The sequence below is a fragment of the Bos grunniens genome, chromosome X (genome assembly GCF_055505025.1).
Source record: "Bos grunniens cultivar Pamir isolate PY7600 chromosome X, Bosgru_T2T1.0, whole genome shotgun sequence".
NCBI classification, from domain to species: Eukaryota; Metazoa; Chordata; class Mammalia; order Artiodactyla; family Bovidae; genus Bos; species Bos grunniens.
The window spans coordinates 109,686,282-109,704,580 of NC_141194.1; the positions used below are offsets into that span (position 1 = coordinate 109,686,282).

At 42.2% G+C, this 18,299-nt stretch overlaps 1 protein-coding gene and 1 long non-coding RNA gene across 7 annotated transcripts in view; one reads left to right on the forward strand and one right to left on the reverse strand.

Annotated features, from left to right (window-relative positions):
- LOC147341146 (uncharacterized) overlaps positions 1–11,462 on the reverse strand; it is a 79,973-nt gene extending 68,511 nt beyond the window's left edge. Inside the window, exon 1 of one of the 4 annotated variants that reach the window (XR_015159079.1) lies at positions 10,942–11,462. This is a non-coding gene — a long non-coding RNA (uncharacterized LOC147341146). The remainder of the gene's footprint in view (positions 1–10,941) is intronic. The other 3 variants (XR_015159081.1, XR_015159080.1, XR_015159078.1) reach the window with 3 other exon arrangements.
- An 813-nt stretch (positions 11,463–12,275) lies between these two features.
- On the forward strand, positions 12,276–17,033 carry MAGEA10 (MAGE family member A10). Of its 3 annotated transcripts, XM_086388140.1 has the most exons (4): positions 13,948–13,977; positions 14,980–15,066; positions 15,353–16,088; positions 16,247–17,033. In XM_086388140.1, the coding sequence occupies exons 3-4, from the start codon at positions 15,416–15,418 to the stop codon at positions 16,282–16,284; spliced, it is 711 nt and encodes a 236-aa protein (XP_086244266.1). In that variant the 5' UTR covers positions 13,948–13,977; positions 14,980–15,066; positions 15,353–15,415; the 3' UTR covers positions 16,285–17,033. The 3 variants fall into 3 exon arrangements, with proteins under 3 accessions (XP_086244264.1, XP_086244266.1, XP_086244263.1); XM_086388138.1 differs by lacking the exon at positions 13,948–13,977 and adding an exon at positions 12,276–12,634 and having other exon boundaries at positions 15,353–17,033; XM_086388137.1 differs by having other exon boundaries at positions 15,353–17,033.
- The last annotated feature ends 1,266 nt before the right edge of the window (positions 17,034–18,299 follow it).

Genomic DNA, 18,299 nt, shown 5'->3' on the forward strand with positions numbered 1-18,299 from the left:
TCTTTCCCCTAGAAAGATTTATTTACATTCCAAAAGGTTAGAGTAAGACCACCAGATCCTTCCGAAGGAGCAAAGATTTTCCTCCTTCCTTTCAACAGGAACAGCCACTCCCCTTCTAAATAAATGCCCTGAATCACTTCTTCCGCATTTCTTTTCGGCAATATAAATTTTGTTTGTGTAGAGTGACTCACATCTTGTTGTCCAAAATATGAGAAATTCGGGCATGGGGAACTACAGAATTGTTATTTTCTTGAAAGGAAATAATGATTAATCTATGCTGCTCCAGAAATCTCATATGTGCTTTCAGGATAATATTAATAAATAAGAATATTAAAAACAGCCTGCAAACTCTGGACTTTTTTTTAACCTCTCATTATGTTGTTAGAGTAGGTATAAGTAGATCAAATGTTTGTGCATCCATATTATGTCATGTTTTCTATCAGCTGATTTACTACACAGGAAGAAATCCCAGAGATAGAAGATGGGAGATATCATGCTCCTCATACTGTCTATGGATTGCCTTGGATAAAAAACAAACAAACAAAAAGCAAAAAAAAAAAAAAAAAAAACAAAACAAAACTGTGGCACCTTGCTGCCTTGATTGCTTAACATGTTCCTAACTGCCATTAAGGAGAATCATGCTTACCCAAAGAGTCAGAATGGATAGAATAGCCAAACTGAAGAGCAAAGGACAGCCCAAAAGGTGAGGAGTATTAAAGAAAAGACAAAAAAAAAAAAAAAAAACAAATTGCATTAGTCAGACTAGGCTCTGTTATGCTGTGGGAGTAAAGTATCTCAAATCACAGAGCTCAACTCAACAAAGGTTTATTTCCTTTTCAACTTTGTGTCCACTGTAGGTCAACAAACGGATCCTGTTTATTATCATCAGGAACCCAGGCTGACTTCATCACAATACCTACTTCCATGAGCACAAAACAGGGTAAAAGAATGTGGGAAATTGCACATTGACAATTTAAACTTGTCTTTGGGCAAAACATAACTTTGCTTCACATTTCTCAGGTAAAGCAAATCACGATGGCCTTATCTAACTTTAAGGGCTGGGAAAGAGTGATCCTACTATGTGCTCAAGAAGAGAATGGAAACATTTGGTAGATGGCACTAATCACCATCCCAGCCTTCCTTTTTTGTCACTGAATATTTTGTCTACTTTTTTTTTTCTTCATACAGAACACATTTACCCCCTCCTCCTGGGAGGAATCAAGAAGATTCATTCAATCACTTTTTCACTCCCCAAATCTAGGACCTCTAAATGGTGTTTGGAAGTTTCTTTATATATTCTGGAAGTGTCACCTCTTAGTCCAGAAGACTAAGAACTAAAAAAAAAAAAGTAATTTGCCCCCTCATATCCAGTATTGGCTTCCCAGGTCGCTCAGTGGTAAAGAACCTGCCTGCCAATGCAGGAGACACGAGTTCGATCCCTGGGTCAGGAAGATCCCCTGGAGGAAGTCATGTCAACCCATCCCAGTATTCTTGCCTAGAGAATGCCATGGACATGGCGGGCCACAGTCCACAGGGTCACAAAGAGTTGGACACAACTGAGCGACTGAGAGATGCACTCACACATGCATACAATATTCCCGGAAAGACAGTCACAAAAACAATCCCTTCTAGAAAGATCAGGAATCACAATACTGCCACTGGTTAATAGCAATGCTTAAATTCTACTAGACATAGGCAGAAAGAGTGCTCCACCCAGGGAGTGAGAATGTTCCTTGGTAAGTCTTGATTCTGCTCCCTGGAAAGGGGTATGCTGGGTCAGTTTTTCACTATGGATGTTGATTTTGCCCTCAGAGGGTGTCTTTCTTTTGTCATCCTCCTTAACCACATCTGGATTGAGTATCAGAAAATATTTACTCCTTGGGGGCTGAAAAACTCATAGCCTGCTTCCTCTTTATAGTAGATATTGGAGCCCAAGGGTCATTTTAAGTTTCAAACAGTCACAGTAATTTTGTTCAGGCTTCTTAGCTATTTAGTTTGACTCAGCTCCAAATGTCAATAACCATACCCACAATTCATTACTAAACACATTTTGCATATATACTATATTTGCTTTCTCAGGCTCATGTTTCTTGCAACTTAACTGTGAGTATCTTGAGCTTATCAGACTTTTATGGGAGAACTGGACCGTAAGTTTATTTTCCCTCAACTATTCTTTTCAAAAGAAAATATTTACTATGGCAACAGTTCTAATTTGTCTGTCCTTTGAAACACTGCAGTCCATTCAGAGATTTTTACAGTGGTCAAATGACCATCCCCTTGATTTACTCCCATTATAAGGGCTGCAAGGAGATCCAACCAGTCCATCCTAAAGGAAATCAGTCCTGAATATTCATTGGAAGGACTGATGCTGAAGCTGAAACTCCAATACTTTGGCCACCTGATGCGAAGAACTGACTCATTTGAAAAGACCCTGATGCTGGGAAAGATTGAAGGCAGGAGGAGAAGGGGACGATAGAGGATGAGATGGTTGGATGGTATCACAGACTCAATGAAGATTGAGTTTGGACAAACTCCAGAAGTTGGTGACAGGGAGGCCTGGCATGCTGCAGTCCATGGGGTCGCAAAGAGCCAGACACGACTGAGTGACTGAACTGAACTGAATTGAAGGCTGTTTTAAGAAGCCATTGTCAACAAAAAACCTCCTTGCCTTTATCTTTTACTCATTGAGGCTAAGAAGCAATTGTTTCTTCCAATTTTACAAGTCCTCACATTTCTGGACTCTATATTTCCTTTTATCACTGCCTGCAAACCAGCCAATTCTTTTCTGACTTCAGAACTTTTTTTTTTCTTTTTTTTTAAATTTTATTTTATTTTTAAACTTTACATAATTGTATTAGTTTTGCCAAATATCAAAATGAATCTGCCACAGGTATACATGTGTTCCCCATCCTGAACCCTCCTCCCTCCTCCCTCCCCATACCATCCCTCTGGTCGTCCCAGTGCACTAGCCCCAAGCATCCAGTATCGTGCATCGAACCTGGACTGGCAACTCGTTTCTTATAACTTTCCAAATGTGGACAAGAGTAACTAACACATAGTGTCAATATTCTCTATTCCAATCTCTTCTCCTAGAGCTAAACATTCATTAGTTAAAGTATCTGCCTTACAAATTAATGCAGGCAAAAGTTTCAGTAAATATTTCACTACTACAAAACATGGATCACCATTCTTCCAACCCTTGATAACAGTTTATTTGGTATCTATCATCTGGTAACTCAACCAATGCTATTAATATTATATTATTATTATTAATTTTATGGGGTTTTTTGTTATGGCAATAACCTCCTGTTTCAGTCTGGATAGGCTAGTTTATGCTCTAATAATAAACAATTTAAAATATCAGTGGCTTGAAACAACAACACATTTTTTTTTTTCATATTGCCTATTCAATGTTGGGCAGCAGGAGGGCTTTGCTCATTGTAGTTACTCACTCAGAGACTAGACTTACAGAAGCTTTAGATCAATGTGGGTTTCCACATTCACTATTACAGAGGAAAGAAAATGTTACAAATTATGTACTGTTATTAAAGCTTTCATGGAAGTGATATGTCATGTCTTCTCAAATCTTACTAGCTAATACATGTCACAAAGCCACAAGTAACTTTAAGGGGTGTGGGAAGTACAACGTGCCAGGAAGAAGAACTGGAAATATTTGGAAAACAGCACTAATGAATTATCACAAGAAATCTAGATACATTCCAGATCGTTTTTCAAATTCTGTAGATAAAGAGAAGCACTGTAGTTTTCTACAGAGAAAGAAGAAGTTACCTATAAAAAATGTGAACCTGACTTATATCAGACCTCCCATTAGCAATGCAGGATGTTTAAATTATCAACAAACTATGATAGCAAAATAAAGACCTTCTCAGCCATGCAAAGACTCAGGAAACTAACAAAACATGCCATACCACTGAAATAATTATTCTGAGCCATACTCTGGCAAAAGGAAAACAGAATCCAAGCAAAAAGAAAGCAACTATAAGAAACAGTGGTGAATAAAAAGTAAAACTTTAAGTTTACAGTAAATAGCTCTTGATAATAAGGCTACAAAATTAACACAATTTGAAATGTAATGGCCTATAAAATAGCACTGACATACTATTGAAAACAATGATTTGAAATAAAAATTCAGTTGAATAGTGTGGTAGGGGCAGAAAATAAGCAAAAGCTTACTAAAAGTCTTGTTTGGGAGAGAAGCTATATTTTGATTAATATTCTTTGTTGACAGGAGGTTGAAAGTTTAAAATGTATTTGCTAGAAGTTTGAAAGTAACAACATGCAGAATTAAAACAAAATCAGAGCTTACAAAACAGTTAATTATGGTAGAGCAGAGAAATACAATGCTATCCATCTAATAAAAGTGAGAGAATAAGAAAATGGAGAAAGAAATCACAAGGAAATCAAGATAAACATAAAAATTAAAGCCTTGTGACCAAAACTACATCATGGAAGTTCTGCTTCTTCTACTGGCAATGAGAAGAGCTCCATGGATGCACTCCCAGTGAAATCTGTCTTCATTATTTTTTAAACAATCATATAGAAATCATATAAAATATCAAGCTTGTTTTAGAAAAGGCAGAGGAACCAGAGATCAAACTGCCAACATCTGTTGGATCATCGAAAAAGCAAGAGAGTTCCAGAAAAACATCAATTTCTGCTTTATTGACTGTGCCAAAGCCTTTGGCTGTGTGGACCACAAGAAACTGTGGAAAATTCTGAAAGAGATGGGAATACCAGACCACCTGACCTGCCTCTTGAGAAACCTATATGCAGGTCAGGAAGCAACAGTTAGAACTGGACATGGAACAACAGACTGGTTCCAAACAGGAAAAGGAGTACGTCAAGGCTGTATACTGTCTCCCGGCTTATTTAACTTATATGCAGAGTACATCATGAGAAACACTGGGCTGGAAGAAGCACATGCTGGAATCAAGATTGCCAGGAGAAATATCAATAACCTCAGATATGCAGATGACACCACCCTTATGGCAGAAAGTAAAGAGGAACTAAAAAGCCTCTTGATGAAAGTGAAAGTGGAGAGTGAAAAAGTTGGCTTAAAGCTCAACATTCAGAAAACTAAGATCATGGCATCTGGCCCCATCACTTCATGGGAAATAGATGGGGAAACAGTGGAAAGAGTGTCAGACTTTATTTTTCTGGGCTCCAACATCACTGCAGATGGTGATTGCAGCCATGAAATTAAGACGCTTACTCCTTGGAAGGAAACTTATGACCAACCTAGATAGCATATTAAAAAGCAGAGATATTCCTTTGCCAACAAAGGTCCACCTATTCAAGGCTACATTTTTTCCAGTGGTCATTTATGGATGTGAGAGTTGGACTGTGAAGAAAGCTGAACGCCGAATAATTGATGCTTTTGAATTGTGGTGCCGGAAAAGACTCTTGAGAGTCCCTTGGACTGCAAGGAGATCCAACCAGTCCATCCTAAAGGAGACCAGTCCTGGGTGTTCATTGGAAGGACTGATGTTGAAGCTGAAACTCCAATACACTGGCTACCTCATGCGAAGAGTTGACTCATTGGAAAAGACTCTGATGCTGGGAGGGATTGGGGGCAGGAGAAAAAGGGGACGACAGAGGATGAGATGGATGGATGGCATCACTGACTCCATGCACATGAGTTTGGGTGAACTCCAGGAGTTGGTGATGCACAGGGAGGCCTGGCGTGCTGCAATCCATGGGGTCAGAAAGAGACAGACACAACTGAGTGACTGAACTGAACTGAACTGATAAAATATCTGGAAATTGTCCTAAGGGAATATGCAAATTAAGAAGCACTTATTCAAAAAAGTTTACTGACAGTTGGTAAGAACAGTGAGAGTCTATGGTATTTGAACCATGACCCACTTACTTCCTCCTCCATCCCAGCACAGTGTTAAAGAAACTCCACCCCAGGTGGATACAGCCAAGAACATAGAGTTCCTTCTGTCTCCAGCTCCCAGCCAAGGGCTTTGGGTATCTTCCTGGGAAGTATGGGAATCAGCATTTCTTATCCTATCCCAAGCTACTTGTTCCAAAGACTAAGTTTCAGGAGAGTAATGCTGAGAAGTGGAGAATCCCTTCTTTCACTTAACCCCTCACTTATGGGACAGAGTTCCTTCCTTAGGAACAGTGCACTGAGAATACTGGAACCCTAATTTTCCTCACCCTGGCAGAGTTAACATGCCAGGAGTAGCAAGCCATAAAAGACTTGAGGCAACTGACCACTTCCCCTCCATGCCAAGCATCCCACTACTAAAGCAGGGGTATTATTTAGAAAAAAATTCCACTCACCCTGCTTCTAGCTCCAGAGCCATGGCTCAGAGATTTTGACCAGGAAGATACAATCCATAAAAACAAAGATCTCTGAAAACTACCTAAAGGAACTGACTTCATTTTGATATGGACCAGGGTTCTTGGCCTTCCCCAATCAATATAAATTGACTAGAGGACAGACAAGAAATTCAAGCAAGGCTTTATTGGGGCTCCGGCTGAAGCATGGGGAGCAAAAACAAGTAACAGATGCCCTTGCTTGCTCACTGAAGCAGAGCAAGCTTGTTCCTTATATGTGGTGAGGGTAGGGGTGTGTCCAGGGGTCAAACTGGAGGGCTGACACTTGGTAACAGTGAGAGTCTATGGTATTTGAACCATGACCCACTTCCTTCCTCTTCCATCCCAGCACAGTGTTAAAGAAACTCCACTCCAGGTGGATACAGGGGTGGTTTAATGGGGGGCATGTGTAGTACCCTGTTTTTGCTGCTGACACTCTATTTTTGCTTCAGGCTATTCAGAAATGGTAGTTGGGTTTTTTTTTGTCTTTTTGTATCTTGTGGTCCAGAATTTTCCCCAACTGTGCATGGACACAGTTGTTTTAATTCCCATAAATTTCTTTGCATTTTGTAGCTTGAGGAGTGGTATATCCAGGTGTAAGCTTTGCAGAAAGCTTTGCAGCAACACAGGAAAGGGTCCCAGGTCTCAGGCCTGTCTCAATAATATTATAGAAGCCTTCTTCCTGTCCCTTCCCTCTACATCAACATGTCTCCTTTATAACAACAGTAGGTTATAGCTGAAAGAACTGCAAGGCAAGAATCTATTTAAGATGCAGTTCCTAGGGAAACCCAAGAACAACAGAAGAGGGAAAGAAAGGGTGTAGGTGAATTTTAAACCCCTGACACCATAAGGTCCAATACTAGCCAGACTGACATAAAACCTCACAATATAAAGGCCAATTTACTTCAGTTCTATTGTCTAATATAACATGTCTGGCTTTTCAACAACAACAAAAAATTACATGGCATGCTAAAGGGCAAGAAAAAATACAGTCTGAAGAGACAAAGCAAGCCTCAGAAACAGACTCAGATATGACAAAGATGTTGAAAGTATCAGACAAGGAATTTAAAATAATTATGACTTATATGTCAAGGGCTATAATTGAAATAGGAGACAATATTCAAGACAGATGGGTAAGTGGATGTAAGCTGTGACTGGGAACTCTAAGAAAGAGTCAAAAGGAAATGCTGGAAAAAACATAAACTAACGTAAACTAAGAAAGCTTTTGGTGAACTCATCAGCAAACTAGACATAGCTGAGGAAAGAATAAGCAAGTTTAAAAATGTCAACAGAAATTCCCTAAATTGAAATTTTATTGAAATTCTAAATGAAAAAACTAAAATGGAAAAAAAAGAATGCAAACCCAAAATGAAACAGAATATCTAAAAACTGTGGGACAATTTCAGAAGGTGTAATATTTAAGTAACTAGAATATCAGAAGAAGGAGAAGAAACAGAATTTAATTTGTAAATTAAACAATATACATCTATATATCTCTGGGTCAGGGAATAAGCTCCAATATAAATGTTTTAATTTTTTAAATAAGATACAAATGGTAATAATAAAAAATTGTGGAATATAGAAAAAACAGTGCTTAGGGATAAATTTATACCACTAACTGTATTAGAAAAATAAGTTCTAAAATCAAAACCTAAGATTACAACTTAAGTCTAGAGAAAGAAGAACAAATTAAGTTGAAGGCAAGCAGAAGAAAAGAAATAAGAATTTCTGCAAAAATCAATGAAATTAAAAACAGGAAAACAATATAGAAAATCAGTGAAACCAAAAGTAGTCATTTGAAAAGATCAACAAATTGATAATCTTCTAGCAAGGCTACAAAACAAAAATTAGATGACACAGATGACCAATATAAGGAAATGAAGGTGTATTATGACAGCTCTATGTCCACAAATTTAATACATTAGCTAAAATTATCTTCAGTGACATAATCTATAAAAATTCACACAAGGATAAAAAGGTAATCTGAATAAATCTATATCTACTAAGTAAACTAAATCAGTAATTAATATTCCTAAAAAGAGAAATCATTAGGCCCATATGGTTTCACTGGCGAATTCTACCAAGCATCTAAAAAGAATTAACAACAATCCTCCAACGGGTCTTCCAAAAAATAAAGCAGAAGGAATACTCCTAACTTATTCTGTGAGACCATTACCCTAACACCAAAACCAGTAAAAGATAATTACAAGAAAGGAAAACTACAGACCCATAACTCTCATGAACATAGATCTAATGATCTTCAATAAAATATAAGCAAATCAAATTCAACATGTATAAAAATAACTATACACCATGACCAAGTGAGATTTATTCCAGGTACACAAGTCTGGCTTAACATTAAAAGACCAATTAATTAAATTTATGACATCAACAAGCAAAAGAAAAAATATCATATTATCATATCAATTGATACAAAGAAAGTATTTGATAAAATCCAACACAGATGCATGATAAAAAAAAAAAGGTCTCAGTAAACTAGGAACATAAGGAAGTTTCCTCAATGCTTGCCACCTATGATCAGGAAAAAGGCAAAGATATCTCCTCTGAGGCCTCCTATTCAACACTGTACTGGAAGTTCTAGCTAGTAAAATAAGAAAAGAAAAGAATAAGACGTATAACTGGGGAAGGAAAAATTTTGTCTCCCTTTGTTCACTGAAGAAATGTTTGTCTACATACAACAAAAAGAATGAGGGCTCTTTGGAGAAATGACTGATTCTAGAAATAAGGCAGTAAATATACAAAATGAGCCTGGGGTATCTTGTAGTGTCAGTAAGTTCTGAAGAACATGTTAAGGGACACCACAAATGTTGCATTCAACAAAAGCCATACTTTTGGAAACTAAACAAAACACAAATTTTGTGTTTTTTTTTTCCCCAAAATATTTAATTGCAAGGAAAAAGAGGTAGGAGGTGAAGAAATTACAGATTTAAAAAAGACTTGAGACATAAAGAACAATTGTAGTGATTAGATCCTATTTGGACACTGATTCAAAGAAACTAATTTTTTTAAAGTATGTCTGCCATGCAAACATGAAAACTACCTGGCATTTGAAGATTACTTATTTAAATTTTTTGAAAAGAATTAGATATACACATAAAAGAATCTATATTTTAGGAAGACATGAAATATTTGACATGTACATGAAATTGGGCAAACTTTAGGAGATGGTGAGGGACAGGGAAGCCTGGCATGCTGCAGTCCATGGGGTTGCAAACAGTTGGACACGACTGGATTACTGAACAACATGAAATATTTAGAAATAAAATAGTATGATGTTTTGAATATGCTTCAAATTATTCCAGTAGCAAGAAATGGGAGAAGGTGAAGGTATAACTGGAACCAGATTGTGTTGAAGTGTGTTGATGCTGAGTGTCAGGTATACTGGGTTCATTACATTATATAACAAAGAGAAATGGATTCTTTTTCTTGTGTGTATGTTTGATAATTTCTTTAATAAAAAATTATTATAAATATCATGCCATTAAACTTGAAATCCTAAGTGAAATTGACCACCTAAAAGTTTAATCAAACAATACAAACTGAAACTGTATTCAAAACTCAAGCCACTATCACATGTTCCAAAACAAGGCAGTTTTGGAAGCCAGTTTTACCAAATAGTCAGGGAGAAACAAATTATCACGTTATGTAAACTCCTCCAAAGCATACAAAAACAGTCAATTACTCAACTCATTTTGCCAGGTTATTGCTCCTCAATTCAAAAACCAGATGAGAACATCCCATGAAAAGAACACTTTAAGCCATGCTCACTCACAGAGCACCAAATAGTCTAAATAGTTTAATAGCATATTCAACATAGCAGTGAATTAAATGAACAAATGGGCTGTGTCTGAGGAATAAAAATATGATTTAACATTAGAAAATACTTTCAATTATAATTCCCTGTACAAGTTAGAGGAGAAAAAAAACACTTGATCATATCAATGGGTATATTAAAAAGCCTTTGAAAGAAATTCAACACAAGTTTATGATTAAAAAAGAGTAAGTTAACATTAGAATAGAACTTCAATTTCCTAAAGTCTATTGCAAACACACTTATATGTAAAATATTAGAATTTCCATTAAAGCCAGGGCCAGACAACACAAAAATGAATGCTCTCTCCTCTACTGTTCAAAATTGCGCTGGGACACATAGAGCAGTGAATATTGAAATAAATAAGAGGTATGAATATTGAAAAGAAAGATAATATTTGGTGACAATATTGTTATCTGTAAAACATGTGGAGTATTTGAATAATTGAGAGATTTCAGGAAAATATATATGGAAAATCATTATAGCAAAATAAAGAACCTTGCCATCTAAAAGCAATAACTAATTAGAACATGAAATAGGAAATACCTCATTCACAATGGCAAGAAAGTCAAGAAAATTACCTAAAAAGAATCTTAAAAGACATGTACAAGACATTAATGGAGGCAAACATAAAAGCTTTCTGATAGATTCAGCTAAAAGTCCCAAATAAATAAAGCAGTAAAACATATTCATTAATGAGGAACAGCATTATTACAAAGATATTAATTCTCCTTAAATTATTTATAGGTTTAGTGCCTTACCTGTAAATGCCAAGACGACCATCAGGTTCAGACCACTGACTTCCACTCCCCAAATCAACTCTCAATAACTATAGAAAGGAGGTGGGGGTGGGGGAATCAACAACAAAAGCTAAACAACAAAACACGAGAAATCCCTAGGGAAGACTGATGACTGTGGGGAGCTGGTTCTTGTGTTTTGCAGGGTGGGCGCAGTGGGGAAGTTGCAGAAGGGCTGTAGGCCACAGAGATGCAGATGGCAGGACGGGTAAGGAGAAAAAGATTTTAAATTTCTGACCTATTTCATTGCACAAACCAGAGGCAGGCCCTCTAACCACAGATACCATTAGCTCTGGGATAGTAACAGGACAGCTGGAAAGATGAGATGACTGAGGTTGTAGGACCCCAAAGCCTGTGCTAATGACCACCTGAAACCATTTTAGTCTGTTACAATCAAAAACAGAGACTAGCCTTGAAAAACTCCCTGAGCAGACAAAACCAATTTAGTCATACAAACAAAGCTTAATTTAGGTTTTATTGCAAGGCTAACTTGATCTGGGTCATTTCTTGCTTATGCCTCTGGAAATCATCAGCAAAACTTCAGTTGTTTCCCCAAATTGATATGAGGTAATCACTAACCAATTCCCTATCATTTAAGAAATTCAAATATTATAACCAACCACTGTGAGAATAGTCACTGCCTTCCCACAGTATAAGCAGCTTTATAACGATATACCCCTGAGCCTCATTCCATGTTTGGTTTGAATGCTCTGTGTTCAAACTGTCTTTTTGGCATGGGCAAAATAAACTATTACTAATTATTACTTTAGCCATTCATTGTTTCTACTCCTGTTACTTCTGAACTTTTGACAAGACTGAGGACTGGCCTTTCCAAAATAATATTTTTAATTTAAGTTTATTTATTTTAATTAGAGGCTAATTACTTTACAATATTGTATTGGTTTTGCCATACATCAACATGAATCCGCCACGGGTATACACGTGTTCCCAAACAAAAGATAAAGAATGGACTGGAGATATTATAGAATAGGAGCTATTAAAGCGATCCACACACAATAAGTGTAGGTATTCTTTCATGAAATTTTATATGTATTCTAAACATACACTTGGCAGAGATGTATATGTTTTTTGAATATACTAGGAATGAGGGTTAAGAAAATGAAAATCAGTTCTCTGAACTATGAAATGTTAGATAATTTCAAATGAGCAGGACCTCCCCAAATGCTGCTGCTCAGCCTCTTCTGTGCAGAAAATGAATCTTTTAGAACAAAATGTTTCTGAAGTCTGGCTGGCTGGTCAAGAGATTCCATTGAAAAGGTTGCTTTTTCTCTGACTCTCCCCCATGCTCATGGGCACTGCAGCTCCCTATCTAGAAACTAGTTCGTGTTGCAGAATCATTCTCTACAAGGGATGCAGCTGGACAAATGCTTGGAGCTGACAGTGAGGAGCCTCTCCCAGCCAGGATTTCATCAAGGACCCAGGACCTCAGAAGTGAGGACTGAGCCGGGGCATCCTCCCAGAAGGTCCAGATAATCCAGCTCTACTCCTGATAACAGCTGTGGGAGATCCCTGGCAGAGCTGTCAGACTGTGAGCCTCCCTCGATATGCCCTGGGGGTCATCAGAGAGGTGAGAGCCTTGGCTGGAAGGGGACAGGCTCACAAGAGGAAAGAGTCTCAGGCCCTGTCACAAGTCAAGGTGAGGATATTGAAGGAACAATGAAGGAATCTCCCAGACTGGAAGAGAGGGGTCCCAGCTTTACCCTGTCCCTGCAGTCAGCCCCCATAGGTGCCAAGTCAGAGAGACATGGAAGCCTCTGACTTCCTTCTGGGGAAGTAGAAAATGAATGTCTCAGGGAAGTGAGGCTTGGATAGAGGGATATGTCTTCAGATCAGCAAAGAAAGGAGTTCCAGAACCTGCCAGGAGTCAAGACAAGGACCCTGAGGAAAGACTGGAGGCACCTTGAACCTCAGAACAGAGGTCAGCTCCACCCTGCCCCTGCTATCAGTGTATGGAGGCCCCAACAAGCTGTAGCCTGATACGGTGGCCTCTGTATTCTGCTGGGTGAAATGGTCTAAAAGAAGGAAAGACATCGAGCTGACAGGGCTGGACTCAGGTAAGCAGAGGAGAGGACCCAGGAACTGTCAGTATTTGAGGTGAGGACCCTCAGGGAGGACTGAGGGGACACTAGACTCCAGAACAGAGGGAATCCGCCAACAGATGTGGTGCGGTCAGCGCAGGCATCTGACTGGATTTAGTATTACATCACTTTGCCTTGGGATACTGAAATAGGGTTGGTTTGGTTTTGGGTGTGCATCCTTCAATCAGCAGATGGAGGAGTCCCAGGCCTTGACAGACATGAAGGTAAGTAAGGACCTGAAGGAAGACCCTGAGGGACCTTGGGGTGGGATGACCACATGCATCATCCATTTCTGACATCCAGGTCTCAGAAAGACCAGGGACCTGGTATACGGGGTGGGGGCTCAGCAGGGCGGAGAAGAGAATCCCATGTCCTGCTGAGAGTCAAGGTGAGGACCCTAAGCAAGGACTGAGGGGACTCTGGGCCCCAAACAGAGGAGACCCTCCAAATTCCTGGCCCTGGGAGGCCTATGTGGGGGGGATAGGCACCTTGGCAGCAAGTCCTGACTTTCACATCTGAGTCTCAGAGAGACCGGGGCCTCAGATGGGCAGAGGGGAGGATCTTAGGTTCTGCTGAGAGTCAAGCTGAAGCCCCCGAGGGAGGACTGAGGGGACCCTGGACCCCAGACAGAGGAGACCTGAGAGAAGCCCATTCCTGTTGTCGGCCCTGGGCAGCCCAGGAGTAGAATGAGCCCACAGACACGGTCTAACTTCCTGACATCCGGGTCTCAGACTGAGGACCTGGAGGGGGCGGGCTTCCTGACAGCCAGTCTCAGACTGGGGACCTGGCACAGGGGGCGGAGTTCCTGACATCCGGGGCTTGGAGAGACTGGGGAACTGGTATAAAAGACGGGGCTTCAGTTGGGTTGAGGAGAGAATCCCGGGTGCTGCCTGGAGACAAGGTAAGGTCCTGAGGGAGGACTGAGGGGACCCCGAGGGAGGACTGATGGAAGCCCACAGATCCCCGACCCTGTTGTCGGCGCTGGGAGCCCCTGAGGTGAGAAGAGCGCATTAGGCCTTTCTGACTTCCTGACATGTGGGTCTCAGAGAGACTGGGGACTTGGTGTGAGGAACCGGGCCTCAGGTAGGGAGAGGACAGAACCCAGGTCCTACCAGAGGTCAAGGTGAGGACCCCAGATTCCCGCCCCTGCTGTCAGCCCTGGGAGGACCCTAGGGGGGGTAGACCACTGAGGGAGGACTAAGGGGAGCTGGACCCCTGAATAGAGGGGACCTTGTAGTCCTCAGGCAGGACGGCCACATGCAGCATTTCCTGACATGGGGTCTCAGAGACGGGAGACCTTGTGAAAGCTGCTGGGTCTCAAAATGGCAGACGGGACAATCCCCAGTCCTGCCTGGAGTGTAGGTTCCATGTGAGGAATGACTGAGGTGGTTATACCACAATAGGGAGGCAGGGATCCTGGCCCTTGTGGGGGCTCATGGAGGCCCTGGAACGGGGTGAGCCAGGGTGAGCATTTTCTTGACCTCTGGCTTAGGGTCTCAGAAGGTGAGGTGTTTGGGCAGAGGGCGGAGGCTTCAGATCCACAGAGGGTGGACTCCCCGGACCCCGAGAGAGGACTGAGCAGACTCCCTCCCCTGTGGTCAGTGCTGGGAGGGCAGGCGGGAGGTGAGGAGGAGTTGAACCGAGCATCTCCCCAGCCTAGGACCTGTGGGAATCCCTGGGCAGGTGCGGCCACATGTGGGGGCTCTCAGCGCTTTCTGTTCAGACTCAGGTCTTGTTCTGAGTTTCCCTGCAGGCCCCCAAAGGGGAAGGTCCAGGCCATGCCAGAGGAAAAGTGGGCACTACAAGGGAACCCCGATGGGACCTCCCAGTGCACAACTGGGGAGACCTCACAGAGTCCACCCTTTGGACTACCCCCGAGATGTCCCTTCCATTTCTGTCACAGGAGCTCCAGGAACCAGGAGGTGGAGGTCTGAGGCTGGTGTCCTGAGGTCAGAGAGCAGAGGAGGTCCAGGCAGAACCAGGAGTCAAGGTGAGGAGGGTGCCCTGAGTGTGCACCAGAGGCCCCCTATCCCAGAACAGAGGGGAACCCACAAGGCTCAAATGCCCCCACCGTGTGAACCCCAGAACCTCAGGATGGGCTGACTGCATCCTGGGGAGCCCCTGCCCTTCCGGTAGCCAGCAGACAGGCCGCCCAGGAGGAGTGCCCCTGTTCCGTCCAAGAGCACCCCTCGAGAGGAGACCTGTAAGTGGCCTGTGTCATACCACCCGGAATTTGTTTCTCAGCTGAAGCCGCTCTCATCCTCTCTCTCCCCCAGGCCCGTGGTCCCCCATCTGTCACCTCTGCCCACACTCCTGTCTGTTGCCGGAAACCAGTCATCATGTCTCACGCTCCAAAGCGACGGCGCTGCGTGCTTGAGGAAGGCAGTGAGGCCCAAAGCGTTCTGGCAGTTGTGGAAGAGGATACGTCCTCATCCTCCACCTGCTCCTCCTCATTTCCCTCCTCCTCCTCTTCCTCTTCCTATTCTCTGATCTCGAGCTCCCCAGGGGAGGAGCTTAATGTTATTCCTGGGCCCCCAGGTCCTTCCCAGGATCCTTCCCAGGGTCCTTCCCAGGATCCTTCCCAGGGTCCTTCACAGAGCCCTCCAAGTTCCTCTCTCTCTCCCACTGCTGTTGCCTCTCCAATGAGCGAATCCGGGGATAGCCCCAGCAGCCAAAAAGAGGAGAGTCCGAGCACCTCTCAGGCTCTGCCAAATGCTGAGTCCCTGCCCAGAAATGTGATTGATGACAGGGTGGCTGATATGGTAGAGTTTCTGCTCCTCAAGTATCGCACTAAGGAGCTGACCACAAAGGCGGAAATGCTGAATGTCGTTATCAAAGATTACCAGGATCACTTCCCTGAGATCTTCAGAGAAGCCTCGGAGTGCCTGCAGCTGGCGTTTGGCGTGGATGTGAAGGAAGTGAACCCCAGCGACGACTCCTATGCCCTGGTCACTACCCTGGGCCTCACCTGCGATGGGCTGATGAGCGATGGGGAGACCATGCCCAAGAATGGTATTCTGATAGTTATCCTGAGCATGATCTTTATGGAGGGTGGTTGTGTCTCTGAGGAGAAGGTGTGGGAAGTGCTGAATGTGATGGGGGTATATGATGGGACAGAGCACTTTATCTATGGGGAGCCCAGGGAGCTTATTACCAGAGTGTTGGTGCAGGAGCAGTACTTCGAGTACCGACAGGTGCCCAACAGTGATCCAGCCCGCTATGAGTTTCTGTGGGGTCCCCGGGCCCACTCGGAGATCTACAAGATGACTCTCCTGGAGTTTTTGGCTAAGATCAGTGGAAGTGACCCTAGAGCCTTCCCTCTGTGGTATGAGGAGGCTTTGAGACAGCAGGAAGAAAGAGCCCAATCTGGACTTGCCACCATGGATGATACCAGTGCTGTGGCCAGTGAAAGTTCTAGTGCCCCATCTAGCAGCTTCTGCCCTGAGTGAAGTCCAAGGCAGATTCTTCACTGTGTTTTAAGAGGGCAGTCAATGATCTAACTAGTAGAGGGACAGACTAGGGGCAAGGGAATCGTAGTAAATAGCATCTTTGTGTTTCTCTTCCACTGGGGTGACTTAGAACTTGATCTTCTTTTATTTTTTGGCATTTTAAAATGTAGTTACTCAACTAGAAAGTCTGTTATTCTCAAAATCTAGGTTTATGCATGACATTGGCACATTTAGCATTTGTTTTTTTTTCAGTTTAGAAGAAAGAATTTTGCTATTTTAAGACAAATCTGGAAACCTTTCATTTTATTTGTACTCTGTAATAAGATAAGATGGCATTAGAATAAGAATGTCCTTGAAAATGTGAAAGAACTTAGTAAAATAGAGAAAAAAATTAAGTGGTTTACTTTTTAGTTCTCACTTTTAGTCTATTCTGTAACATTAAGATATGTACTTGGATTTTCTTAGCTTATTCAAGGATGTAGAAGAAATAAAATAGTAATAAATGAAATCTCTGCTCACTGGTTCATTTATTCCAAAAACCTTCATGGATCCTCCGCTCTGTGGAAGGCCCTGTGTTATCAGTGGGAACAGTGGGAGAATCAGGGCACCCCCACACCTAGAGTGATGGTCTAGGAGCCGCAGTCACACAAGGAAGGTGAAGAGACATCCCCTAGTCCCACTGAACAAGGAAACATAGGGCAGGGCGGTGGGGTTCCAGGAGGAGCCCTCGCGTGTCGGTGCCTGAGCCAGGGCGGTTTGGGGCTTTGGGAAGCTGGGGTTTCTTCTATGGGAGGTGATGGAAATGAACCTGGGTGGTGGCAGCCCTCAGACCTATAGATGGTGTGTCTTGCTGCTGCTGCTGCTAAGTCACTTCAGTCGTGTCCGACTGTGCGACCCCATAGACGGCAGTTTACCAGGCTCCCCCGTCCCTGGGATTCTCCGGGCAAGAACACTGGAGTGGGTTGCCATTTCCTTCCCCAATGCATGAAGGTGAAAGGTGAAAGTGAAGTCACTCAGTCGTGTCTTACTCTTAGCAACCCCATGGACTGTAGCCTACCAGGTGCCTCTGTCCATGGGATTTTCCAGGCAAGAGTACTGGAGTGGGGTGCCATTGCCTTCTCCGTGTGTCTTAGGAATGAGAGAAAAACCTGGATAACAAAACTGCTCTTGGCATTTCCTTTTGGATCATGGATAAACCATAGAGAAATCACTTCCTGGGGCAAGTAAAGAAGTTGTCCTGTACTCTTGTCCCAGTTCAGCTGAACACAAGACCTAGGTATTTTATAAGTATCGTCTGCAAGAGTTTCCTGAGAAATAAGGATGAATATCTTTTGAATGATGCTGGGAAGTTGCTGTCCAGGCACCCATTTCACTGACCTAGGAAAGCCAGAGGTAACATTATTAGAAGACATTTTAATTAGATTACCTTTAATGTAATTTAGCGAATTCTGAGCAATATATACCTTTGGGTGGGGAGGAATTAATGAAAATAGTGGTTCGGATGAAAATGCAGCTGGGACGAAGGGACTAAATTGGTCTTTGGCTCAAATTCTAGCAGCTTTGAGTTGCATCCAGCTGGGGAAGACTCCCCTCCACCTAAATTTAATAATATACCCTCTAAGAAGAAAATTTACTGATTTTTGTTTACAAAGCCCCTGTAGCTCAAATAGTAAAGAAACTGCCTGCAACGCAGGAGACCCCGGTTCAATCCCTGGGTCAGGAAGATCCTCTGGAGAAGGGAATGGCAGTCCACTCCAGTATTCTTGCCTGGAGA